Genomic DNA, 27,507 nt, shown 5'->3' with positions numbered 1-27,507 from the left:
AACAGTTATATTAACAGAGAATTAATTCCAGGCCTATTTAAAATATGTAACATGCTTCCATTAATTTCTAGTGGTATTCTTGTGCCCTCTGCTGGAGACAAGCCACTCAAGGAGCTTGATAGAACAGTACTGGTGTTGATGGAGGCGTCTCGCTCATGTGAATGGTCGTGCAAAGTCTTGTCACCAAGTACTTGAGATAATTAACTGAGAGCTTGAAATGCATGGAAGACGAACATAAAATCATTCCCAACGGACATAAAAATGCTTAATTCTAAAGTGACATATTCCATGAAAGATAATTTATCTTCTTTATTTCAAGTAATGGCATTTTAGAGAAGCTCAATAAAATTTCATAATTACACAAACACAGTGAAATATTTACAGGCAACAATATGCCATTGGTAAGACAAGAAAATGTAAGAAGACCAAAAAAAAAAAAAAAAAGGTAAGAAAAAGGTAACGAAGTGGCTCAAGATAACAAAAACATACACATGAAGTGATTTTGTTGTTGGCATATAAGCAGATTTTGACAAATCAGCTGCACACAAAAGCCAGTGTTCTGCACTACTCCACCCTCAGACGTTGGGTGGAGGGGAACCAAAAGGCTCATTTTGGTGGCTCTTCGTTGTTCAGGGTTGTTGGCTTCTTGGTGGAGCACTCCACCACCCAGGGGTGATGCAGGACTCCCTGGATGGGCAGTCTTTGCATAGGGTTGTGCTTCAGCAGCCTGGCAATCAAATCTTTGGCTCCAGCACTGATATTGAACTGTGCAGGGTAAGTGTACTCCACCTGGATGACAAAGACAAAGTACAAAACATTAAACAGCAATTTCAGACAAAACATAAAAAAGTCAATCTTAGAGGGTTTGCCATTTATTTTTAGATTGTCGGGGTCTGCAGCTATCCTTTGCTTACCCTCGATATCCTACGGTAGGTCTCCTCATGAGTTTTTGCTTCAAATGGAGGTTTTCCAACCAGGAACTCGTAGCAAAGGACGCCCAGACTCCACAGGTCCACCTTCTCATCGTGAGTTTTTCCCTCAATCATCTCCGGAGGCAAGTAGTCCAGTGTTCCACACAGAGTGGATCTCCTGAACAAGTAAAGAGAAATGGATAAAGTTCATTTTTAATCCCTCTGTGATGTATAGCAACACTGAAGCCAAACAAGTAAGTTGTAAATGCAAGCTAGAGCATTATTCTTCTCCAAACATAGAAGGTGCAGTTTATAGAAAAGCATATGCGTACCTGGAAGAGGGTGTGTGAACAGACCAGCCAAAATCTGCAATCTTCAGCTCCCCGTTGGCTCCCAGTAGCAGGTTCTCTGGTTTGATGTCCCTGTGAATCACCTTCTTGGAGTGGCAATAGTTGAGGGCATCTGCAAGCTCCATGATGTACTACAACACAGAAAGCACAGTTAACACAACAGGCATCACATTATATTTCTTCTAAATTTTGAAATGCTCATGAACATTGTTCTTGTGGAATTGGCACACTCCTAACATTGAGGACTACGTTGTTTAGAATTATAAATGTGTTTTAAGTTGCTGATAAACTGAATATTGTCTTAAAATCAGCAGACTTACTGTGGCACTTCTGTCCTCAGGAAAGTTTCCACAGCGCTGCAGCTCACCGTACAGTTCACCTTTGGGCGCAAACTCAAGGATGAGATACACACGAGATGAATCGTGGAAGTAACCGTAGAGCCGCAGGATGTTGGGGTGCCTGCAGGAGGTCGATGCCAAAAGTATTCCGAGTTTAAAATCACCGACATATGAAACGCAAAAGCTGGGAAAAGCTAAAACATCTACATTTGCCAACGCCTCAGTGGCTGCTTTGTCGAAGAGTATCAACAGTCTGATTCAATATGAAGGATTTAATCCCTATACTTTGCAAAATGCCACCATTGTTGACAAAACGTTCAAACAAATAATTGAAAAAGTAGATGAGAGAAGAAACATGAACTAAGCATGATTTTGCACTGCAAAAAAAGGATAAGTCTGCAGCAGTGGTTGAGTTTATGTAATCAGAGTTAACTTCCAGGCCTTTTTTTTTTTTCTCTTCAACCCTACCAGTCAGTCATTTGAGTCTGTTACTTTTTCCCATTCAAACTATGTGGCATATACTTTGTACTGGCCAACAAATTATGGAGGCTTGTCTTGCCAATATTGATAACTCAAAGACAGTTGGCCATAACTGAAGTCTTGCAGCACTTTAAACCAAGGAAAAGACAGCAGGGATGTAGTTATCATGATATCCAAGTTTATATATAGTCTCATATCACACCAATAAAATATCAATATATTGTCCCGCCATAAACTGACACTTTACCTGAGGTGAGACTGGATCTCCACTTCTCTCCTCAGCTGGTGCTCTACACCAGCCTTCTCCAGCTGCTTCTTGAAGAGCACCTTCAGAGCCAAGATGAACTTGCTCTGTCGCTCTCTGGCCAGGTAGACATTGCCAAATTTACCCTTTCCTAAGGGACGGCCAATGTCAAAATTTTCCAGGCTCCACCGCTTGCTGTGTGAGCAGAAACGTTCAAAGTTATAGACAACACTGTCGACAAAATGTGTAAGTGTACCAAAGATGATATAAAATAAAGATGTGTAATCACACTTATCAGACATACCTTGAATCAGAGGCCTTTTCAGATTCAGTCTTGGCAGGTTTGTCTAGCAAAACAAAAAACAGGATATATTTAGCACCGGAAATACACACCACTGATTAGTTTGTCCAGTTCTTCATTAAGCTTACTCTGTGGCTTCTCGTGCTTTGCAGATTCCGATGGTGGTTTGGCCGGCTGTGGTTTCACCTTGGGCACACATGTCTTTGGCTGGTTTAGCTGGGAAGCATGTTTGGGCTGTGGCGCAGGATTTCCTTTCCGAGTAGCAGGGTTCAAATTCTGATCGGTGTGTTGTGTGGACTTCACATCGACATGAGATACTGGTTTCTGATGACTCACAGGCCGCTGTATGCGCTGAGGTCCATTTGACAGACCAAGGACACGCTGATGTGGAGTTGGGGTAACTACAGCCGTCTGCGACTGATATGATGTCGGAATCCGCTTTGGACCATCACCGCTTGACTGCAATCATGGGGGTGGGGGGGGGTTACATGAAAAAGGGTTTAATGTGGAAGAAATGTGAAAAACTCCACCTTTTATCTTCGTGCTAGTTTCCTCACCACTTCACTAGATGGGTAAATATGGATTTCCACATTCAAATAATTATTACTAGCTCCTTTTTGCTAATACAGAAAAATGATTTCATATTTTTTAAAAAGTAGTTCCTAACCTGTAATTTAGGCTAAATTGTAGTGAACAAAGATGGATGTTTTATGATTCCACATCTCTCTGAACCATTATGCAACATGTATGTATTGCCAATTGCAATTGCATAATCTACCTATGAAACTGTAAATCCATCAGCAGCGACCACACATTTGGCTCTCTTGTCTCAACTAGTCTCTTGAGCACAACAGGCTACACTTCTTTTTCGCCTCCTTTGTGGTTGTTGGTGGACGGCAAACAGCTGTCTACTCTATCAGAGTTCCTAAATGCACCTCTTGTCAAGTGAGTGATGGCAATTTGGCTTCATTTTATGCAATCCATTTACTGACTTTTACTTCTAATCCCAATCCTGTGTATTCTATTAACATTCCCATTCCCATGTGTTCTACCTGTGCGTGCATGCCTTCTCACAGTTGTGTGTCTGATACATTTTAACCTGTGTGTTAAAAAGGGGCACTATGTAGTTTTGGAGAAGAAATTAAAACTCAGAATATTAATGAGGTTTTTTCACAAACTCAGCAATATTTATCTTTGCCATAACTGAATAAATATGCTGTCCACAGAGGAAAATAAGGTCCCCAGGAGACAGTTTGAAGCTAGAACCGTGGCAGTTTCCACCAAATACTAAAGTTAAACAACATGACATTGTGTTGTCCTCTATGGTCAGTCTGTTTATTCAGTCATGAAAACAAAATAATTGTTAAAGCATAAAATAGTATAATAATCAGTGAATGAAGATCTTTCCTCTGATTAAAATGTATCCCCAAAACTAGTAGTGCACCCTGAAGATGTGCAGAGACAATGCCTCTCAAACATGGCTGAAAGCTTAAAACATCCACAACAGATATGCAATAACAAAATGTAATAAAGTGAAACCCCAATCTGTGAGAGCAGTGATTTTATAGTAATATTTTTTTCTGGTCAGGCTGACATTGTGCATTACCTTTACTTCAGGCCGATGAAGTTTCATGTCCTTTGTCAGCTTGAGCTTCGCTGCAGAGTCCATATTCTGAAGAGAGGAATTATGGAGGTGTTTTTTATTAACTTTTAGTCAACCTTATTATGGTTTGGCACTTAAATAAAAAAGGGTGTGGGTCTCTAACAAAGATATAGCGAATTTATTGAGGCGTTTTAGTCACTCTAGCTAAAGCTACAAATGTCTGACTAACGTTACATTGTCTCAATGTGGAAATTAACTGTAGCGTTATCACCACAAAACGTTTACACTGATGCTTTTATAACGCAAACAAACGAAGTAATAGCTAGATAGGACATTAAAAATTACATTACAGAAAGATGAAACGTTAGCAATCTCCGTCGCATGGCCGTTTAGACAGGAACGTTAGAGTTAACGTTAGCCTTTTTAGCTAACCATGACAAACCTACACATGCAACACAACGGTATATACACACTTTTAAGTATTATAAAACGTGACTTACCTAAATATATTATTGCACAGTGACCAATAGCAACCACTTAAATCAAAGTCGTCCAGAATTCCTGCCCAGAGGGGGTCCAAGGCAGGCAGCTTAACGTTACCCTGACTAGCTAGCAGCTAGCTAACATACGTCGGCCAGTTGACGAGAGCTGATATTTGTGGCTACATAAATGTCAACTCTACGTTACAGCGAGGTGGATTTTCGTTGTAACTCCTCTTAAAAGCCGCTTCGATGTTGTGAAAAGGTAAAGACATACAAAACAAGGATCAACGCCGTGTATAAAGTAAAGAAGTGCGACTGCCTGAACACCTCCCCCTGGCCACTGCTTGTTTAATTTCAAACGTCCCTCTGTTCAAAACCTTTAAATACACCACAGGCTCCGATTGGCTGAGGGAATGCTCTGTACTCGCTCGTCATTGGCTGACACGGAAAATCATGTGACGTGAGCGTTACGTCAGAGGAAATCGTCCAAAGCAGCAGAGGGCAGCAGCAGCAGCAGCTATCTGGTGCCTGGAAGGAAATCTACTGAACTGGTACATGATCTGTACAGTCTGCATTTATCATTACAATAAAATGACATGTAAGAAGAAGTGCACATATCTACAAGAGGAGACAAGAGCATTTCTTTAAAAGTATTTTTTACAGATTATTTTATGGAGCAACAAGCATACCTTTCATTCTGACATCCATTAACACTGTCTTTTTAAAAATTAAGTCCATGTTTTTAGATCCAACTACAATGTGTTTCGTAAATATCTTTTAGGAGCAGTATATAAAAAAAAATTCCCTGACTGATGATAATCTTGAGGTCGCTAATAAAGTGAAATATCTTGGACATTTTATTACAGAGTAAACAAGGCGATGATTATGATGATGACACTTACAGGCAATCCCGAAAGATGTATGCACAAGCAAACATGCTTTCAAGTTTAGTATGCATTTAGATGGAGTGAAGATACATCACTGTATACTGCATGCTTGTGGTCAAACTAAAGAAAAGCAAGTGGCTTTTAATTATGCCTTGAGAATATTACTTATGAAACCTAGATGGAATAGCACAAGTAAAATGTTTGTTGCTGCAGGAGTCAGTACATTCCAAGTTGTGTTAAGAAAGCTTATGTATAACTGTGTTTTCCGCCTTGATGTCTCTGAAATTGAAATCCTGGTAACAACAAAAATTAGGTTTAGCACTACAGTGTTGTGGAGACACTAGGCGGCTGTCTCTTTGTAATACACTCATGTATATTATTTCTTTTTCATTCTATTGTTAAATTGTTTGTTATTTATTTGATGGAATGTCTCACTTTTATCTGTACCGTGAGTCTGCAATAAAGTTTTTAGTTGAATTCAATTTAATTGATATGTGTTCAGTCTTTGCCTATATTTTCTTCAAAATTTAAAGTACAATACTGTTGATGCTTTTTCTCCCAGAGCACCTGAACCAGGATGTTTGCTGCATAGTTTGGTAGGTAAGAAATTGTATTACATGACTGACTTCCTTGTGTTTATAAAAAAAAAAACTGTATACAATTTGTCAGCACTACTGGCTAAAAAAAAGAACTGCAAAACTAATAAAACTACAGAAACATGCAATCTTAAAATATATAGGAACCATAGCTTCTTTGGAGGTGCTCTTCAATTCCACATCAAAACTATCAAATGTATTCAGTCATTACTATTTTTCTGACAGGGTAATCATACAAAACAACAATGTTAGGAAGCAAAAACAAAACAGTCTCAATGGACAAAGTGCACGTAACACCCTGCTGTTATCCACATAGAGAGACCACTCAGGAAGAGACAAAAATTGCAGAAACAATAAGGATGATAATCGAAATAACTTTATTTTTTAACCATTCACTTCACATCTTTTCCAGTCGGTAAAAACAGCAACGTTTATTAATTTTGGCCCTAAACCTGAAACTTTTGTCAAGACTTGACCTTTTTTCTTTACTGCTTATGATGAAATTACAGGTCTGGTATTTGGCCACAGTGTGGCAGCACGTGGCTCCTTCATTTCATACATTCAACATCAGCCTATGACCAGTGTTAGAAGAATGCAGCCGTACAGGCCTGCACCTACTGTAGGTGTGTCAGGGTGTAGACTCTACTGCGAAAATAGACCATCAAACCCTACAGCTAACAAAACTTTTGGAATGCATCTCAGGAGAACTCCAATCTTGGCATGATCATATGTTCTACATAGTGAGGCCATGTTAACTTAATAATAACAATCAATATGGATAAATATTCACTATATGTTAAATATTATTAAACTTAACTCAAACCGATCATTATTTTTCTAAATGCATTCAATTACCATTTTGTGTTTGAAGAATTACTGGCAAAAATATTCTATCGAACAGGTTAAAATAACTTATTTTATTGTCACATTCTGCAGTTGGTAAAACCATTATTTTTTCCAGAGGCACAAAAATTCACAAATAACAATTTCTAACTAAAAAGGATGCGATATCACAATTCACTACTTCAAAAAAACTTTTTTCTTGAAATAAATATTCCTTATACAGGTTTTTAAAAAAATATATTAAAAGAAACTAAAGCTTCCACCATCACCACACTGCTGTCGTTACATGATGTCGTTATATGAAGAAAGACCTTCTCAAGTGCTAATTGTAACCACATTTCATATCTCAAACAGTAATATCAAATTATTCACAAATCATCAGCACCATCAGAATGTGTAGCAGCTTGTCTTTTTTAAAATATATTATTCTGTAAGTGCAAATAGTCATTAGGTCTCGAAAGACATGCTGAGAGGACTGTGTTTAAACGGAGGAACAGTAGTTTACTGTGTATCGATAAAACTGTTTGAGAGCAGCAAACATGCTCAGGTGCAGTATGTAACTGAACATTTTTAATGGTTTGTTTGTCTGGTGTTTGCAGCATTTGAGAAGGTCTTCATAAATATAAATATGGCAATTATCTTGTTCCCTTCATTTCACTTAAATACCTTAATAACAATATTAGTTACCACATAACAACAAAAAAACAGTTTAGCTCATCAGGCTTACATTCATTGCCTGGTACAGTGTCTCGCTATTACTTGAGGTCCCGCATGAAAACATTGTTGAGATGCCTCTCTTACACAGACAAACCTGACAGTGAAACATTTCAATAAACGCGTCACTGTTGATGGCGGTGTTAACCAAACCATTTACTTTACCGACTCCTGAAACCACTTCCAAGTACCTTTGACATGCATTGCACTTGACCTCTGCTTCAACATGGCACTGTTTTCTGCCATCATGTCACAACCATGTCTCACCTTAACTAATTTGTTCATAGCTCTGTCGTTGTGATTACAGAGTTCGTACTGGAGGAGACTTGCTGGCACTCTGAGGTCTTCTCCCAGATGAAAGCACAGCTGGCTATGGTGCTTTAAGAGGCTGGGGGGAAAAAGCGCTCCGTCAGCTTTGGCACTTTTCTTTGGTCTTCAGTTGAACTCAGTGCCTTTGATACCTCCTTGCCAGTGCTACATGTTTCCACACAGATAACAGTGGTGTTGTCCCCGCTTTCCTCCCCAAGTCTCTCATAACTGTGGTCCTGCCAGGCAGCATCCCCTGAAAACACTCCACAGAATCCCTTTATGTTGCTTCTTGGTGTTCAGAAATATATCTAATGTAGATAGTAAAGTGAATGAGATGGATGAATTGTACCCTTAAATAATACAAAAACCCCAGAGCACCAAAATAGCACCAGAGCATCATAAAGGGAGGCTGGTTGTGCTGGCGTGAAGTTTCTTTTAGTCTCTGATGGAAAAGAGGGGCAGGTGTCATTTCTCGGTGACTGCAGCAGCCATGGGGGTGCGTATGGTCCCCCGCGCTGTGGCCGTCAGCTCCTCGATTTCTGCATTCAGCCGCCTGATTACCCACTCCATGGCTTCACGGCCCTATGGGAAAACAAACATAACATGTTAGTACATAACAAAGAGAATTACATAAATCTCAAAAAAAAGAAGGACAAGAAGTGTTTGCAGCTGCTAAAGAAGAACAACATTCAGACAAGCATGCCCACTTCACACAGCAGGGTGTGTGGAGATGAGAAAAGAAACCAGGATTTGGACTAGTCTCTTAAGCATACTCATAAGTTTTCTTCTCCGCTTGGTCCTTTAAATTTCACTTAATAATACATAACTGGACACTAAATGGACTTTGTTGTCTGGAGCTGGCAGGGTAAGGTCTCTTTAGTTATTACATAATAGCGTGAAGAGATAAAATTCAAGCTTGTATTTGATGCCTGGTATAGAGTGTCTTGTTAATACTGATGTTCGTTGAAGAGATGGCACCGTTACACAACTTTGGTCAATCTTTAAGGTTTATTGAGTGAGTGTGTTACCTCTATTTGAATGATTATCGTGTTGTAATCTTCTATGATAGCAACTGGAAAAAAAGATTGTATGACCTAGTTTGTTTTTTGCATACCTCAGCCTATGAAATGAAAAAAACTAACTGTATTTCCACCATACAAACTATTTTTCTCTAACCTTTCTGTAAGTTTCGTGTATTTTTTGGGGAAATATCAGATACCTTTTAGTTTCTGACACTGTAAAAAAAATCATCTTGTATGAAACAAAGTGAAATCTATTTGTTTTAAATACTATTGTGCAGTATAGTCCTGACTTTTCACCATTTATATTTTCATATACATTTTATTTGTTCAGTTTTTGCGGTCCATGTTCCTGGATGTATCTCAATTTCTGTGCAGTACATTGAGAGCAATGTAAACCAAAGTCTTATTCTTTAAATGTGTTCACATACTTCACCAAGAGCCAAATCCGATTTTGTTTCTGATTCAAAAAACCTTAGAAGTTACCCTTGGGCTGAACTGCTCACAACTTTGGTCCACACAAAAAGGACTAGAAATTGCTTAATTTTAAGAGATCACAAGGCAAAAAAGGTTGGTAACCATTGACCTAGAAGACAGTTTTCAGGGATCTCTTACCTTTCCAGCGTTGGCAGACATGGTGCTGGCCATAACTCCCTCCAAATAACTGCTGAGGCTGACTCCTTTCACAGAGATGATGGCCTCCTGAGTTAGTATTGTTCTAGAGTTGAAAGGGGTTAATAAAAGAAAAAAAAGGACATGGTTATAAGGGCTGAACACTTCAAACATCATTATAATTAAGTTATTTAAAAATCACTACTATGTGGACTTACTTGTCTTTATCCTCAGGGTGTGGTTTGTATGTTAACTTTTCATCTACAGATACCATGTTCGTGAAAGTGATCTGTAGAGGAAATATCACAAGAGACAAATTAGATAATGTAAAGTCATGTAATGTCTTATGCAAAAGAGTGAGGGCATGTGAAAGCAGCAACATGAAGGTTCATTGTTGAAATGTGAGCCATTGACTTGTGTAACGAGCAAGACTTCATTCCACAGAGGAACACTGAGCCCATGTGTTCAGACAAATGAAAGTCAAGCAGAGTGCAACTTGACGGGACATGGTTGTTTTTGGTTGACACATACAAAATAGAATATGTTTTGTCAACAGGTGAAATGGTTTCATAAGAATGTGTACCGTACAAAAACGTAGTTAAGTAGTTAAAAAGTCTTCTTCTTGGCAGACATAGCATGCACGCATTGACAGTTAAATATCAACATTGAAGCGGAAGAGAGGGTGTTATATCATATCTTTACTCACATTTGTGGACTGAAGTTCGAATGTCTTCTCTTTGGGATCCACAATCGAGTGCTCCTGAATATAAGTGTACGATCGCGCGTTACCAATGATCTGAAGACAAAGACAGAAACATACGTTATTACAAACTTAAATTAAGAGCTAAACCTTTTTTTTCCCTGCAGATAATACATAATCAAGGATTTTATTTGAGTAGCCTTTTTGCTTCTGAAATGGTTCATTTATCTACCGATTGATTTATTTATTATTTATGCATTTATTCTTGCCCTGTGTCTGGTTGTGCAGCCCTGCACCTGTTGACCTTGGCTTAATTTCCTGAAGTGAAAATATTATGTTAAATGATCTGACTTGCATGTTGATTTGTTTGTGAACACTATTTTTCTTTCTTAAACACAGCGGTTGGCAGGATGCATGGTGACGGGATAATCTATCTAATTGTGGCTGTGTAAGATCAATAACCGTTATATGACGAAGGTGAAAAAAAATAACTACTTCACTACAGTACGGTCCCATCAGACGATAAAGCAGCTTCTTTCCTCAGGCTGTAATTCAACCTCAGCACTCTGCCATAAAAAAAATCATCTTTTTATATCTATTTCCAATTCATGAGTTATCTGATCTGGATAATTCAGAATCCAACCCGGTGACGGTATTAAGAATAACTATATAGAAATGGCTGATCTTCTAGCTGATAGTCCTGTTTGCTTACGTAGGTCACATAGAGGCAGTAGTATTAAATTTAGATTCATGACCAGTTGTTTTCAGTGGAAACTCACAGTGCTGACTGATATTGCAGTTGAACTGTGTGCAGGTAATCACCACCTGTCAAACTCTCTCTGAACCATGACTTTGTTGAATGAAATCACACACATCTTTTGATTTGATGTTGTCAAAAATTGCATCTATAATTATATTTTCAGCTCAATTTTAAATGTTAATTTGCCTTATTCACATTCTCAATCTTCAGCCGATAAGAGGCTTCTTGTCGGTGTAGTTTTCATTGACTTCATGAAAATTTAAAAAAGGAGATTGTGAAGATTGAAGGGACTGTTCCATTTGACTTCTGGACAACTTGAGCTGTAACAGTTTTCTGTCATTTAAACAACGTTAACATTCAAGTGTGTTCAAATTAATGGTCATAACTGTCTAGTTAAATAAGAATATAAACCATGATGCACTGTTTTAACGAAGTACAGAGGTATATCAACTGTAAGACATCTTCATGATACACCTAGTTTACATACACTAAGACTAAGGAGTGATTTGCTTTGAGACAATCTGATTAACACTTACGCTAATATGCTATCAATCACTTGGACTGTCAGTGCCATAGACTGCCCTTGGAATTAAAGGGGCTATTCATAGACATCGTCACTGACTACAACCCTGTCCTCCAAGCAAAGGTCGTTGCTAAAGAACACCAGCTGATTGACCAATGTTTACCCAGGCTTAAACACGACTGAGAAGCAGGATATTATCTCTCTCCAGCCTTATCATTACCAAGTTCAGACAGTCAAAAGAACGAGGGGAAAAGTTCAAATGACATGTTGCAGAAATCCAGAGGTCGCATTCGTCACTGCTCTGCGATCCAGTGACCTCTAGTTTTAACCGAGCCTACAGAGACGGAAAGTTACATCACATGCTGTCAAGGGTTGCATCTAAGGCATTACAGAAATGGCACTACCGTGTTCTGTACAACACGAGCCGTGGCACACAGCCATAAACTCTCATGGGCTCCAGTATCCACCCCTGCTGCAGCAGAAATAGCCTTGCAGGCTTAAGGTCACGCTGGCTGGAGAGCATTAACTTATCTCCGGTGGTTAAATGACTGGGGTAAAACTGGATTATTGTGTCCTGATTTATGGTTTGACATGACCATTTTTATCACAAGAACATAGAGAACATACAGATTTTGTGTTTTTCACCATCTCATAGTACTTTGATTAAACAAAGAGAAGCAGTCAGACCACAACCAAAAACTTGCACTTTCTGTCATGAGTTTCTCCGTTCAGAGTCACATGTGTACATGTGAGTTCATCTAAATGGTTGCTGCAGCAAATCTTTTGACATTTACACTAGACTGCTGACAATCATGCTGACACAGTTTGGGATTTGCAAACTTACAGATTTCACTATAGATGGAAGACCCCACTCTGTGCTGAGAAGTCTTTTACTGTGGAGGCGTCCCTGTTTGTCAATGTCTCTGTCCAACACATCCACTCCGATCACACTTGGGTTCATGGGGTTGGGGTACTTCTGCATAGCAGCCTTGGTCACCGTCTCCCAAGGATGGCTGTTAAAGGATGCAGAGAAACAAAAGGGCATTTATAAAACCTTGTAAACAAAAGTCATACAAATGAAAACACTCTCTGACAGTCACTTATAACGTTTGTAAACATGTCTTTGGAATTAAATTATATTTTCTTTACGATGGTAAGACAAAAATGAAAACAAAAAACTGCAATTAATATCCAACTGGACTATTTTCATGAGGAAAGCGTGACCACTTGAACATTTAAGTCCAGTTTTGAGGTAATTGTCCATTTCATTTTCATAGTACTCTGAAATTGCACTTCACTATATTTCAGAGGGAATTATTGTACTTTTTACTCCATTACTTTTATCTGACAGCTGTTGTTGCTTACACGTGGTATGAAGCACTGTTAGTTTAAATTAACCTAAAGGATACAAAACAGTTAAAATGAGCTTTACTTTGACCAACTACAACAGTAAATTGCTACATAAACAGAAATACAAGTGTGGCAATAATATATTAATATAAAAACAGCTTGAAACCTACAGGGGCCATTGGCAGCTAGTAGTCTTACTTAAAACTTAAGCCAATAATAAATACTTTCAAGTAACATTCTCTCAATGCAGCTCAAACGTATGTATTAACAAACAAAAGCGACATTTCCAAAGTACTCTTTTAACTTAGCCGAGTTCCAGTCCTCTGAATGACAGTCCACATATTTATTTCAGAGAGGGTGTTTATTTTCAGATTTAGGTAAACTGGTCGACGTGAAATGAAATGTAATTAATTTGTCCTTAAAATCAAGGAGGTTTTATTAAATCAGGATCATTTTTAATATCTAAAAGTAAAAATGGCGGTCATTCAAATGAAGTGGTGGATGGTTGCCACGGAGACGCGTGGGCGCGCAGCGTAGTCCCAGTGACGCAGGCGTGAGCGGTAAATGTAGGGGAAAGGTCGCGCGCTGGGGGCTGGCCCTGACCGGCTGATTACGCAATTTGACAGCTTTTTTTCAGCATCCACACACCGACAGTCAAACATTCACATTTGATACGTTTAACTTACAGGTTTTCATTTCTTAAAACATGCACGTTTAGAGGGTTTGTGTGTGCCTCCACACAGTGTTAATGTATTCACACAAACGACGTTAAAAAAGGAGGGAAGTCTGGCTCCGAAACACTACTAGCTTCCACTACTAGCATGTTAGGTAACGTTAACGATAGCAATGCCAAAGGTGTAGTAAGCTAACAGCTTTTGTGGTTGAATTATTCTGCCGTAAACCGTGTTCATGTTGTTCGCAGTCTCGCAATACGAGATTACCTAACAGCCAGAATTAGCTGGCTAGACAGTCAACCTCTGACAGACGGACCTTTAAACATGTAAACCGGATTAAAAACGTGTCTGTGTCAGCTAAGAAGACTCCTTACTTGAAGATGTGCTCCGAGGTCCAGATCTTCATGGTTCAACTCGTTGATGCTGGTGATGTAGGTCAAGTCGAGGAGTGGACTTAGCCGGTAGGTGGTCACAATCACACTGACTAAAATCGGTGAACCACGTTCAAAGACAAGCGCAAGTTAGTCCCCTCCCACTGTACCAGAGCAGTCACATGAGGAGCATTAGTGACGCACTTCCGCTAGTCCATGAATGCCGCATGAGTCCATTGACACTGGAGAGGCAGCTCAGTGAGAATACTTAACATTTAAAATCGGGAATACATAAAGCACATAACTGTAGATAGACAACCATATGACTGTAGCCCTTTACTTAAATGTCTAGCATGCCACGTGTTTCCTTTATGGCTCTGTAACCTCCAGCATGTGGACATCAGCCGTTTAACCTCTGATGTTGTTACACAATTCATCTGACTGAAGGTTGAAAGTTCTCTGCAACCTTGGAGGAATGACAGCCAGCAGGCAGTTGATGCAGGATCAACTCAGTTGTCAAATATTGATGGAAATCTTATCTTTATTGTTGTACGAATCGGTGTATGTGGGCTATCTGGGTGCAATAATTTATTGGCTTTTTATTTTAACCCTCTGCTGTTAGGTTGAGGGAAACCAGCTCTGATGCTATTCAAACAATGTCTGCAAGGAAAGTCAGGATTTCTGATTAATCTGATGGATCTTGAGATGATTCACCTAAAAAGGCCCTTAATAAGCTCATAGTATAAGATGTTTGATAACATCAATTACTCTATAAGTGTTAATAATAGTGCAATAAACATGTTTATTGTTGGACTATAAGACAGTTTTTTAAATTATGATTAAAACAGGTAATTCAAATTGTTCTTGCTTTGGATCGAATACCAGCAAAAAACATATGTATGTTTTTAGGTGCATATTTAACTGCTAATAAATGCATAATGAAGTATTCTAATCCTTAAGAAACAAAAAATAATAAGAGTTAATTCAACTCAATAGATGTTTTTGAAATGCTATAAGAAAGTCACAAGGCTTTTTTTGAGGCTCTTGAGCTTCTATTAAGGAAGTTTCTTGTAGTGCTTATAAATGTCTTAAAATCCTATGAAAAATGTGTTTATTTTGCTATTGTAAGTTATTTATGTTTGTTAGGCATCATGTCAGAACTAAATGCCTTAATATCTATTAAATAACACTTATTACAAAGAACTAAATGCCTTAATATCTATTAAATAACAATTATTACAAAGACCTAAATTTAAAGTATTAACAAACATGTTTATGCTAAAGAAAATTATGCTCTTTATTAGAATCTTTTTTTTTTCTTGTGAATTACCGAATTAAAAATGATTTACTTTTTTTGGAGTCTAAACAGTTCTAAATGAAAAAAACACTCTTTGGTGGAGGGGTTGAAACAGTTATTATCTAAAGACATATGCTAACAGTGACAAGGGGTCACAAGGGGTCATAAGAGGACATTGGAGTCACTCTCTACTGAAATTGTCCGTCTGTTGCGTAAGCGCTGGCTTCTAGCCCTCATCGACACCTTGTAACTTGAAGCAGATTGGCCTCTGTCAGGTAGTGTCAGGTAATCTGGCACTTTAACCTATATTCACATGTAGGTTACATGCATTATGATCTCCTTTATCCCCAGTCTAGTCGACTGTATTGCACTAGTGCAGGGTCATCTCCACGTAATGTGTGCTTATCTCAGAGTGCAGACACTGTGGCCAAGTTATGTGTAATCTCTATGGCCCAGACTCATAAATGAGCGGGAGGAAACAGCCTTGTGTGACAGCCTTGTACGGTATCACTATCACGGTCCTGTCAGACTGCTGTCCATCATAGCAGCTTAGTTTAGTTAGTTTTAGTCCAGTTCAAGTTCAGCTGAATGAAACAGAAAAGTACTGATGGATTTTTGTAGCTGTAATGACACTTAGACTCTTTGGATTCACTGTTTTTAATTACCGTCATAACCTAGATACAAATCACTGAATGAAACATCTGCTATACGTCTGAAAAAAAAAAAGGATCCAACAAACAGTGTTAATATCACAATTTTGTTTTTTTAGCTGTGGATTATATAGAGCGGAGCATAATGACATACAACTTTATATTTACATTCAAAATTCCTATGATTTTAAATTATTTAGTTTCTAATCCTTAAAAAGTAATATACAAGCTTTCAATTTGATTGAAGCGTACATAAAAGACAATAAGCACTATTTTTTGAGCACATTTAATCAAGTAAAGACTACATAAATCAATCATTGGCATAAATTAAACTACAAAATAAGTATAAAATAATGAGTTCCTTTTCAAACCTACACACCACACTGTATACCCTTTGTCTTCTACTCATCTACAGTGTCTTTGCTTGTTTCCGTCACTGTTTCCAGTTTAACTTCCATCTGAGAACTGACTTTTGTTGTCGCTGGTGTTGCGGGTTCCTCCTCTTCTTCGTCCTCACCTTCCCAACCTAGATCTGCTGTGGCGTCTTGGTACTGCTGGTACTCCGACACCAGGTCGTTAAGGTTGCTCTCTGCCTCATTGAACTCCAATTCATCCATACCTTCCCCTGTATACCAGTGGAGAAAAGCCTTGCGTCTGAACATCATGGAGAACTGCTCACCTACACGACGGAATATCTCTTGAATGGCTGTGTTATTTCCGATGAAGGTGGAGGCCATTCTGAGGCCTCGCGGGGGGATGTCACACACGGCAACCTTGACGTTATGGGGGATCCAGTCCACAAAGTAGTTGCTGTTTTTCTGCTGCATTGCAAGCATCTGCTCGTCTACCTGCTTGGTAGACATCTTGCCTCTGAACATGCCAGCAACTGTGAGGTAGCGCCCCCGCCTTGGGTCGCATGCCGTCATCATGTTGCGAGCATCGAACATCTGCTGGGTGAGCTCCGGGACGGTGAGGGCTCGATACTGTTGACTGCCACGGGCTGTCAGGGGCGCAAAGCCTGGCATGAAGAAGTGGAGGCGGGGGAAAGGCACCATGTTGACAGCCAGCTTCCTCAGGTCTGCGTTGAGCTGTCCGGGGAATCTCAGAGAGGTCGTGACCCCGCTCATGGTCATGCAGACCAAGTGGTTAAGGTCCCCGTAAGTTGGCGTGGTCAGCTTCAGCGTGCGGAAACAGATGTCGTAGAGAGCCTCGTTGTCGATGCAGAAGGTCTCGTCTGTGTTCTCCAGGAGCTGGTGGACAGACAGGGTGGCGTTGTAGGGCTCCACCACTGTGTCGGAGACTTTAGGGGAGGGCATGATGCTGAAGGTGTTCATGATGCGGTCTGGGTACTCCTCTCGGATCTTGTTGATGAGTAGGGTTCCCATGCCGGAGCCGGTGCCACCCCCCAGCGAATGAACCAGCTGGAAGCCCTGCAGGCAGTCACAGCTCTCACTCTCGCTCCTCACCCTGTCCATCACCTGCTCCACCAGCTCCGCTCCCTCTGTGTAGTGACCCTTTGCCCAGTTATTCCCAGCTCCTGAATTCCCTATAACACCAAAATAAAAGTGCATAGGTTAATCTAATTGTATTACTTGTGAAGAGAATTACTGGAGAAAAACATAAAATATCGTTTGCAATAACTTAAGCATGAATCACAAAAGTTATCTCACCATGGATGAAGTTGTCTGGCCTAAAAAGGGCCCCGATGCGGCTTCCTCTTACACTGTCCATTGTGCCAGGCTCCAGGTCAACAAGCAGGGCCCTGGGGACATATTTACCACCTGCAAACAGAATGGAAAGGATTTACGAAAACAGCCAGAACTGGTCATACTTCAAAAATTGCAGCTGTTAAAGAACAAATTACAGTCAATATCCTGTAACCACTATATTACCATATGCCTCATTGAAGTAGACGTTGACCCTCTCCAGTTGGAGGTTGCTATCACCCTCATAGTTGCCTGTTGCATTGAGCCCATGTTCGTCACTGATCACTTCCCAAAACTAGAAAGACAAAGAAGGAAATCATCCTAATATGGAGAAAACTCAAGACATATGTTAGCTCAAGCCGAAGCAGAAGAGACACAAGAGATGAAAGAATTCCCCAAAATATTCATACAAAGACAGTAATTTCATTTTTTGATCCAGGATTGTGGTTGCTTTCTCTCAAGGAGAATTTTTATGCAGTTGTGCTGAAGTATAAATGTTGCAGCCCAGCCACCAGAATAAATTATTGGCTTTCTACGTGTCTACTAAACTAAACTATAGATACTTTAAATGTGTACGTTTACTTTAAAAATGAGAGACCGCTTTCTGAGATGGCATTAAAAGCAAAAGACCACTGTTGAGACAGTGTTTCAAGAGAGAGGCCGGCATTCGAGAGGGTTTTAAGCATGAGACCACTGTTCCAAGCAACGTTTCGCACAGCAGACCACTTCTAGAGATGGTGTTTCAAATGAGACACTACTGTTTGAGACACTGCTTATAGATAGAGACGATGGTTTCCAGAGCGTGACCTCCTCTTCGCTATCCCCCAGACCATGAGCAAAAGGTTGTGTAATGTAAAGTCTCAACAAACCTGTGCAAAAATGTATATTGCCAACATTTATTCTGGCAGTTGGGTTGAATATTTTTATCTGCGTCTATCAGACCTTCAGTCCATGTATGACAGCAAAATCTATGCTTACACCAACTCTTTCTAACATGAGTTCATATTAAAATGCATCCCTGCTTCTTGCAGTGCAGCAACACATGATCTTGTGCAGCCTGAAATTCGAATCCCTGCCGTAGAGGATTAAAAGACTAATAACTAAAGTTGGTTGATTTTTAGACCGCCACATTCTTCTATTTCAGAATCAGATCAATCTTTTATTTGTCCCGCAAACGGGGACATTTCTGTGTCAATTTAAAAAAAAAAATTTAGTGTTCTTTCAGCTGTATTATCTCGTAGTTCCTCTCTCTTGTTTCATGGTATAGCTATGATAAAAATGTCCCACCCATGCCAGTCTCGCGTTGGCCCTTATCTTTTCACTGAATGCTTGAGAGGGAACACCCTGTCTCACTCACAACTGCTGCTGGCACAATGCAAAGGAACAGCGCATGTCAAAATATGCATCATCAGTTAAATTGAGTGAAATACTAATAATTTTTAGAATTCACAACATTGACGCAACTTAAATATTTGAGCTGAAACATTTCCTCATATTCCGCTAAACAGAATATCATGCACATTTTCATTGAAACAGTCAGATTTTATTACAACAGATGTGTTGGTGAGATTCTTAAAAGACAGAACATTATATTAAAATTTTGAACATTTTCACCAAAATAAGGCTTAATATACATTATAGTTTTTTGTAAAATAAGGATTTTACTTTATTACCTTTGAGCCAATCTGGTTGCCGCATTGTCCAATTTGGAGATGTACAATTTCACGCATGATGGTCAGGCTACAGTACACAGGGCAGCTGGGAGTGTCCGATAGATTTGAGTTCTCCAACGAGTCTTTTATAGAGAACTGGAAGTGATGTCATCAGTGATGTCAGGAAGTCTCCCCAGTTTGTAATATGTGAGGGGCCTGAGGGGCCTCTATGTAATCTCTTCATTTTTGTATGAGGTAGTTTACCATATTTGTATACTCAGTGGTAGACTTGTGTCTTCCAGAATGCTCCCTTGTGTTTTACTGTATATCTGTGTGTGTCATTTTGTTTGTACGCTGTATTGCATGTCAGTCATTCACCAAAATGATTTAACTGCATTTAAATGGGCCTGTTTGTAGAATTATAAAAAAAAACTGTACAAACTTGGTGAAAATACTTCATCAAATTGATTTTGTTAAGCTCTCATAAATTAATGAATTATCATCTGCTGCATAAGGAAGCTTTTGGTGCAATGATGCACAACATAACACCATTATTATTCAGGCTGTATATTGATAAAACATATCTGTGAGCTGTACCAGTCAGAACAGGAAGGAAGTAGAGGGAGGATGAATGAAAGTAGTGTGTTTCTCTGGCCAGTGCGAGATAAAACTCATTTGATTAACTACACATTATATGAGACCACACACACACACACACACACGCAAAATATCAAACATGTTGTTGACAGGATGGACTACTTTTATATAAAAAAAACTGCAGAAACATTTTTAATAAGATTTTAATATGAGGATTTGTTGTGTTTTTTGCTGCAGAATGTTGATAACATCTTATATTTTCCTTCACTGGAGATCGAGATGTTAGAAAATCATCCGCTTTTACATTTTCAGCTCTTACAAGTGAGTGTAGGTGTAATAATGATGGATTTATATGTTGAAGCAGTTGGGAGTGGTACATGAGAGATGCTACCATCTAGAGGGCTATTAAAGGCATAACATGATATCAATGGAGTTATTTATAGATAAGCAAGCTGATTTATTAAAATTCAACATTTCTGATTTTTTCTTTAAGGGACTGATAACAATTTACTGAGAATCCCATTAACCAATTTGACATATTGGTGTAACGATACTGCAGAAAGTAGTATTTACAAATTTAGAGAAACGATATGTTACGATGTTTCAATATTTTTAACAACATTAATGTGTTTGTAATGTAGTTGAATGTCACACAGGCAATACTTCAGTTATTTTGTATGTTGCTGTAATACATCTATTTTCCACCATGTTTCCACCAGTCTGTAAGATGCTAATACACAAATGTTAAGTGTCCACAGGTTTCCCAACGGTGGTGAAACATGCACTCAGCTTATTTTTATGCAATTAAGTAGAAATACACACATATCATCAGGGAAATGCGCTGTAAGAAGCATTTTACTGTTGTAGCTTTGTGCAGTTAAGCTTAGTCCTCTGGTCCCTAATAAAGAGACACTTGATAAATATGAGATTAATTAGTCTTGGTGAAATATTTGAGTTTTACCTAGTAGTCGATTTGAGAGGGGATGAGGAAGGACACCATCCCCTTTGTTAGCAAAACGACCAAAGTGCATCCCCCTGTTAACCTGCAATCCACCTACTCCAGTTCCTTATAGTAGCAGAGAGGGCTCAGAGACAGAGGGGCTGTTTAATTAAATATATAAATCTAGTATCACTCACTGAGCCTTAATCTGACTAAGTTTTGTGTAATATATAATCTAAAGCCCAGAACATAACCAAAAAACCCCAAAAGCTAGGTCATCTAATTCACCTACTATAGCTGCAGGTGAATTAGATGAACTGGGTTCATCCGTGAATCTTTGCTGAAAACCTTCACAAATCATCTAAAATTACCAAAAGAATTTAAATAAACAGCAGTAATAACACTATGATGTATGTATTGTGTTGCAGAGATATTTACTGAAGTGAGCATGCTAACCACCTAGCGCTCGTCCCGGACCAAAGCTCAGTTAGCGGCACTTAGCAGTCACTCTGGTGATATGCTGCCCCCTATTTGTTTTGAGTATGGTAATGTTAATTCTTACATATATTAAGAATTAACAAATTACGCACTGGATTTACCTGTTTGGGCATTTGACAATAGTCTCAGAATTTTAAAGTGAAAACTCTCGCCAAAAAGCAATCAAGGCTTCATCTGTGATTGAATATGAGCCAACCCTTCGTGTGAAAGCATAATTACGACGAAAGAGGCACTTTTAAGATTTACCGTAGTTTCGTTTTCGGGCAAGCTAATTTACAATGGAGTGCGGGGGCACTTTTACGCTAGCATCAAAAACGCTATTTTTAAAACACTAAGAAGGCTCGACACAACATGAAACTTTGCTTGTAGTATCACCAGGGTCTCTACACATGAACACCAGCATTGAGAACATTGTTTGTGTTCACAGAGTTTACTTAAAAGAAGGTTTTTGGACAACTCACGTTAGCAGTATCATCTCCGGCGCGCCACCGTCATGGCAGACAGAAAGTGACGATCCCCGAGTGCGACCTAACAGGCAGGAGAGTAATGCGTGGACTGCTCCTCAAGTCTTCCTGTTAGGAAGCGTAAAAGTGCCTCCGCACTCCATTGAAAATTAGCTTGCTCGAAAAAGAAACTACGGTAAGTCTTAAAAGTGCCTCTTTCGTCGTAATTATGCTTTTACACGAAGGTTTGACTCATATACAAACACAAATAAAGCCTTGGTTGCTTGCTGACGAGAGTTTCACTTTAAAGGGGAAATGTCTTTGGTTATATCTTTAGCATTACATTATATTTTATAAACTTATAGATGGATTTTTATGTAAAATATTAATCCTAAAGGTAACTACAACTGTCAACAACAATAATTACCTATAAAACTGTTCGGGTCTTTAACAGATTATGCAGATTAATGTCCTGGTCTGAGTACACAAACAACACAGAAGTACAAGGTGAGGTCACAAGGGTACAAGATGATGTCACAGAGGTACAAGATGATGTCACATGCCAGGTGAGGTGTTTGTTGTTCTGGCAGATTTTAATATTGACTTTAAGAGGCATAATCATTACTTCTCTTACTTCTTTAGGTGTCTGATGGGGTTCATTAGCGCCACAGTAGCATTTAGTTGTCATTGATGACCTTTATGTGTTTTGCCCTGAGCTTCTATCCCATGCCTTTTGACGCACTCGGTGTGTGTGTGTGTGTGTGTGTGTGTGTGTGTGTGTGTTTGCGTGCCAGTCCGTCTGTTTGTCTGCTGTGTACTGTGTCTGTGGGTGGACGGTTTGTGCATGAGAGCTACAGGGGAAACAACAGGGAGCTGTTTAAAAATTCAGATCACTATGAGGTGAATTAAGTTTAAAGGACATCTGGAGCTCAACCCGTGTTGATCAATCAAAATAGTGCTGCAACTGATTTGGATAACAGTCTTGCCATAGAGGGGAACTCAAACCTAATGGATATATTGTACCAGTAGTTGATTAATTCTGTCGCTGTCCAAATTAAGATGTCGTCGGGGAGTGAACAACATGTAGCCCAATGTATGAAGAGGAAGACATCAGATACTTTTTGTTTGTCATTTCTGAAGCCTTCTGTTGTGTGATAATAGGATAAGTTCGCCCCAAAAATGAAAATTCAGTCATTATCACCACCCTCACCCTCATGCCGAAGGGAAAGTTGGTTGAAGTTTTGTAGTCCAACTAAACATTTCTTGGGCTTCGCAGCAGAACATTGTGGTAGGTTTTTCGTAGATGCAGGACTTGCTAATACATTTATTTAGGAACTGTTTGTTGTTAAGTTGCATCTAATGTTCATAATACTTCATAAATGGTTAATACATACTGTGCAGTTCACCTATAAACATTATCTGGATAACACTGATTAAATACAGCATTTCATTGTTTGGTAACAGTGAAATAAATATTAGATCAAATTGAATTAACTATAAATTTACCATTTATTAATGATGCTTATATAAAAATTTAGTCAAAGTCACCACTGATTCTCCAAATTTACCATACTTACTGTTGCTTGGTCCAAATTTGGTGCATTGGAACGTTAAATAAAAAGCAATTATGAGTGGGACTAGGTTCAAACACAAAGTTTAGGACTTGGACTTGGGACTTGTTGATCCCTGGGACTTGACACGGGTCTTAATAGCTTGAGACTTGAGACTTATTGTGACTTTCAACAAGGACTTGTCCCTCGTCTGGCAGGCCCTCATGTCCTGCATGGAACAACTCGACTGACGAGGTTTGGTGAGCAAAGTAACCTTCATTTTATTGTTAAATTTGTGTTATTTGAATTTACCGATTTTACCTATAAATGTGGATTTTTTATTTGATTTAATATAATGTAATGTGTATGTTTCCTGTGTTATTGGTTAATACCTTTGGCTGGATAGGTAGATATTCACTTTGCTTCAAAGAGGGCGCCTCTCCCCTTCTGTACCTCTGCTTCATGACGCTCCGGGCAATCATGTGATCCAACCCTGCTTCATTCCAGATGCGTCAAGCGACAGCAAGGAGGAAACCGGAAGTACTCTGATATTAACTTCAACCTAAAAGCACCACATTTCTTTCGCCTTGATCTGTTAAAAACGTTAATTACTCACGGATTTATTGTGTTTGTTGTCAATTCATGTGTTTTGTCATGAAGTATAAATATTGACTGTATTATTGAATAATATGCTACTTAGGAGTAGACTACTCACACAACATCATAGTCATGTAAGTTTGTTTAAAATGTTTTTGAGCATTATAATTGTACCAATAGTTATTTTTTTATTTAAGGTTAATGTATTGTAAATGTTTTTTTTTTTTTTTTTTTTTTGTTAAATTACATTTTTTAATTGATCCGAAATGTTAATTCATATATAGCATCGCCAACAGGAAATATTTAAAGTAAAAGTTTGTAAATAATCAAGATTATTGCTGGTGCAAAATATAAAACTATATATAAAGTTTTTGGTTTGGGGACTTCTCCATTGGATTATTTGCAGGCATCAGCGTGGACAGCACTGTTGTTGACCCGCTTCGAAAGGCAATCAGGGGCCTGTTGTTTAGTTTTTGATGTTTTTTCACTACTGAGACATTTTTCTTCTTAACTTAAGTCAAAGTTTTATTTGAATAAGAATTCAAGGTCTGAAGCAGTAAAATTATCCTTTGTTTTATAAATACAATGTACTTACTTTGTTTTTACTATGACCATTCTGCCTTTTTAGATTGGTATCATTTGTATTATTATCATTATTATTAATATTATTTAAGTGATTCTTATTTGATTCACTTTTTATATTTTATTTATTCACTTGTTTTATCTTTATATTTTATCTTATTGCTTGTTTTTAATCTTTATTTATCTTTTATCATTGTATTGCTTGTTTCTATGTTTTATTCTTTATCTTTTATCATTGTATTGCTTGTTTTATAATTTAGTCTTTGTCTTTTATTATTTAAACTATTCTACTACCCTTTTACTACAATTGTTGTGCATAAGTCTCTACCCCTTGTTGTTTAAAGTATTATGTTTTTGTAAAGCACTTTGAATTGCATTTTGACTTACTACTTTATATAAACTTTGATGGATGGATTAATGCTTTCTGAAAAAGCACATGAATACAAATATTAATATCGTCATAGAGAGCAGGTCAGATCATCCTAACCACCGTGTGAGCATCACTTGGGCTATGAGGCGGGCTTTTATTGTGAAATATTTTAACCGGAAGTGCAAATTGTCGTCCCGGGGAACTTGACCACGACTCTTCGTTCCCAGGGTTCCGTGAGAGCCGTTTGCCCCACCCCACCTCTTCAACGCTATCTATCTCAATGTACAATTCTCAGAGAAAAAAGGGGGCAACAATAATTCTGAGTAACACCGCAAAGAAACGATTCTCATCTCCCCGACCGGTTCATCGGAGCGGGACGCGGGCCTCTCGGCGGTAAAAAAAAAAAAAAAAAAAAAAAGAAAAAAGAAAGAAAGAAAAAAAAAAGAAAAAGAAAAAAAAAATGAATGCCTCGCCGTCGGACCAGTGATTGAAAACACCGCGGTATGTTCATGTATCATGCACATGTAACCAAAATCTACTACACGGATTCAAAGGGAATACAACAAGCCGAGAGACCTGACAGCGGGCTGTACCTGCGCCGAACGGGAGAATAACGGAGGATTCTTCCAAACCCAATATCACCTGGATATTGCGATACATTCAAGGACATCCAGCTGCCACACAAAAAAGAAAGAAAGAAGAACACCGCCTTTTGCTCGCTCGGAGAGGCTCCCCGATGTGAGGAAAAACACAAATTAACGTGACAGAGAGGAAGAAAAAGGACGGAGAAGGGGCCTTTTTTTCTTTTTTTCTTTTTTTTTTTTTGTGGTGGGGTTCTGGTCAAACCCCACTCCGAAGAGGCTTGAGCACCACCACCAGCAGCAGCAGCAGCAGCATCTGTTGACGGGGGGAGAGAGGGAGGAAATAATCTTGACATCGGCAACAAAACAGGATATTATCGATAAGGTCGCAAAACATCATCATCATCATCATCATCAACGAGGACAACGAGCCTTTTTTTCCAGAAGAAAACAAAAAGTCAATGTTATAATGTGACGGATCTGCGATAGAGAGCAAAAGAAAACCCCGGTGTAAAGAAGCCTGATGATTCACATGCCGTCATTTTAAGAGGAAATATTTATTTTTTTATTATTTTTTCCCCTTCTTCTTCTCCTTCTTCTTCTCCTTCTTCTTCTTCTTCTTCTTCTTCTTCTCACCCGCCCCTCTGATGTGCTTTGGTGGAGCTGGACAGCGGATTTCATCAACCTTGTAAAATAATAATAATAATAATAATAATGATAATGATAATAATAATAATAACCTAAAAATATCATATTTACGAGGAGGAGGAGGAGGAGGAAGAAGAAGAAGAGGAAGAAGAAGAGGGTTGTGAGTGGAGATGAATTGAACGGCAGTGTGAGATATCTGCCGAAGATGGGCTCCGGAGGAGACGTTTGCTGAGAACAATTCAACATAAAAAGGAAAAAAAACAAAAAACAAGCGTGAAAATAATATCTTTTTTTAACATTTGTATTTAATTTTATTGTTTGGTTTGGTTTAAACGCAACATATCCAGGGAGAGAGAGAGAGAAAGAGAGAGAGGACCACTGTACGTTTTGCAAGGCTGGAGAATTCACATCCACTCTCATATCAATGTTGATGACTTCATTGCGGATTTACAGTGAAAAACACACGAATCGAGCGTCTGAGAGGGCGGCATCGTAGCTCTGCTCCTCTTCTTTTTTTGTGTGTGTATGTGTGTATGTGTTTTTTTTATGTTGTGGAGAAATCGCCAGTAAATAGCCACATCCATCCATCCACCCATCCATCCATACAGAATTGTGCCAAAGCCCTGGTGGAGCCCCACCGTCTACTACCTGACAGTTCAACATCTGTTTGCGTCTGCTTCTGGCAACATAAATGTCACCCATTTTGAGCCAGGTGTTCCTCTGTTGGGCCAGTCTAGGAATTTAGGATTGATTTTTTTTTTTTTTTTTTTTTTTTTACACTTCTGATCAACACCCTCCCTTCCTCTCTTTTTACACCCACCCTAACCAACCACCCATCCAACCCTGCCTCCCCCCTGAACCTATCACTGGGGGTTTTTTTTTTTGGGAAGATGGGCTGTCTTGGCAATAGTAAGACTGAAGACCAACGAAATGAGGAGAAGGCACAGAGGGAGGCCAACAAGAAGATAGAGAAGCAGCTCCAAAAAGACAAACAGATATACCGGGCCACTCACCGGCTACTACTATTAGGTAGGTTGTGTGAAATGCACCGTGTGCCATGTGTCCATTTTGTGCTTAAATGCGTTATTCACCTGTTTATTCAAATATCATATCAATAGCTTCACTGAAAAACTGCCTCAAAGCACCAACAAATGATGCAATGACAATATGTCACTACACCAGCGGGTTTACAGGGTCTTCTGTCAGGCCTGTCTCCTCATTATGGAGCATGATCACAGGACATGTGAGAGACGGTAGACAGACAGACAGACAGACACCATTTGTGTAAAAGGCAGCATGCAGAGGCTGGGAGGCCACCGATAGGCGTTG

At 39.0% G+C, this 27,507-nt stretch overlaps 4 protein-coding genes across 5 annotated transcripts in view; 1 reads left to right on the top strand and 3 right to left on the bottom strand.

Moving 5' to 3' along the window:
• Positions 1-284: 284 nt before the first annotated feature.
• Positions 285-5,082, bottom strand: aurka (aurora kinase A). The gene is made up of 9 exons (XM_030420608.1): positions 4,728-5,082; positions 4,231-4,296; positions 2,753-3,083; positions 2,628-2,670; positions 2,327-2,518; positions 1,582-1,720; positions 1,244-1,392; positions 915-1,089; positions 285-789 (listed from the first exon to the last, which is right to left on the bottom strand). Exons 2-9 carry the CDS (start codon positions 4,291-4,293, stop codon positions 607-609), a joined length of 1,275 nt encoding a protein of 424 aa, XP_030276468.1. The 5' UTR covers positions 4,294-4,296; positions 4,728-5,082; the 3' UTR covers positions 285-606.
• A 2,006-nt stretch (positions 5,083-7,088) lies between these two features.
• prelid3b (PRELI domain containing 3) lies at positions 7,089-14,230 on the bottom strand. Its single transcript, XM_030420839.1, has 6 exons — positions 14,071-14,230; positions 12,517-12,685; positions 10,396-10,485; positions 9,908-9,978; positions 9,693-9,795; positions 7,089-8,640 (listed from the first exon to the last, which is right to left on the bottom strand). The coding sequence occupies exons 1-6, from the start codon at positions 14,100-14,102 to the stop codon at positions 8,524-8,526; spliced, it is 582 nt and encodes a 193-aa protein (XP_030276699.1). The 5' UTR covers positions 14,103-14,230; the 3' UTR covers positions 7,089-8,523.
• Positions 14,231-16,005: 1,775 nt separating this feature from the next.
• Positions 16,006-23,879, bottom strand: LOC115582611 (tubulin beta-6 chain-like). Of its 2 annotated transcripts, none has more exons than XM_030418662.1 (4): positions 23,793-23,879; positions 17,907-18,015; positions 17,685-17,795; positions 16,006-17,560 (listed from the first exon to the last, which is right to left on the bottom strand). In XM_030418662.1, exons 1-4 carry the CDS (start codon positions 23,862-23,864, stop codon positions 16,416-16,418), a joined length of 1,437 nt encoding a protein of 478 aa, XP_030274522.1. In that variant the 5' UTR covers positions 23,865-23,879; the 3' UTR covers positions 16,006-16,415. The 2 variants fall into 2 exon arrangements, with proteins under 2 accessions (XP_030274522.1, XP_030274523.1); XM_030418663.1 differs by lacking the exon at positions 23,793-23,879 and adding an exon at positions 19,394-19,532.
• Positions 23,880-25,021: 1,142 nt separating this feature from the next.
• The window catches only part of LOC115582612 (guanine nucleotide-binding protein G(s) subunit alpha-like), a 35,206-nt gene continuing 32,720 nt past the window's right edge, over positions 25,022-27,507 (top strand). The window contains exon 1 of the mRNA XM_030418664.1: positions 25,022-27,207. Coding sequence (XP_030274524.1) covers positions 27,069-27,207 — 139 coding nt within the window. The 5' untranslated portion in view covers positions 25,022-27,068. The remainder of the gene's footprint in view (positions 27,208-27,507) is intronic.

This window comes from Sparus aurata, chromosome 6 (genome assembly GCF_900880675.1).
Source record: "Sparus aurata chromosome 6, fSpaAur1.1, whole genome shotgun sequence".
Taxonomy (NCBI): Eukaryota; Metazoa; Chordata; class Actinopteri; order Spariformes; family Sparidae; genus Sparus; species Sparus aurata.
Note: the sequence above shows the minus strand (reverse complement) of the source record. Positions and strands in the feature narration are given on the sequence as shown.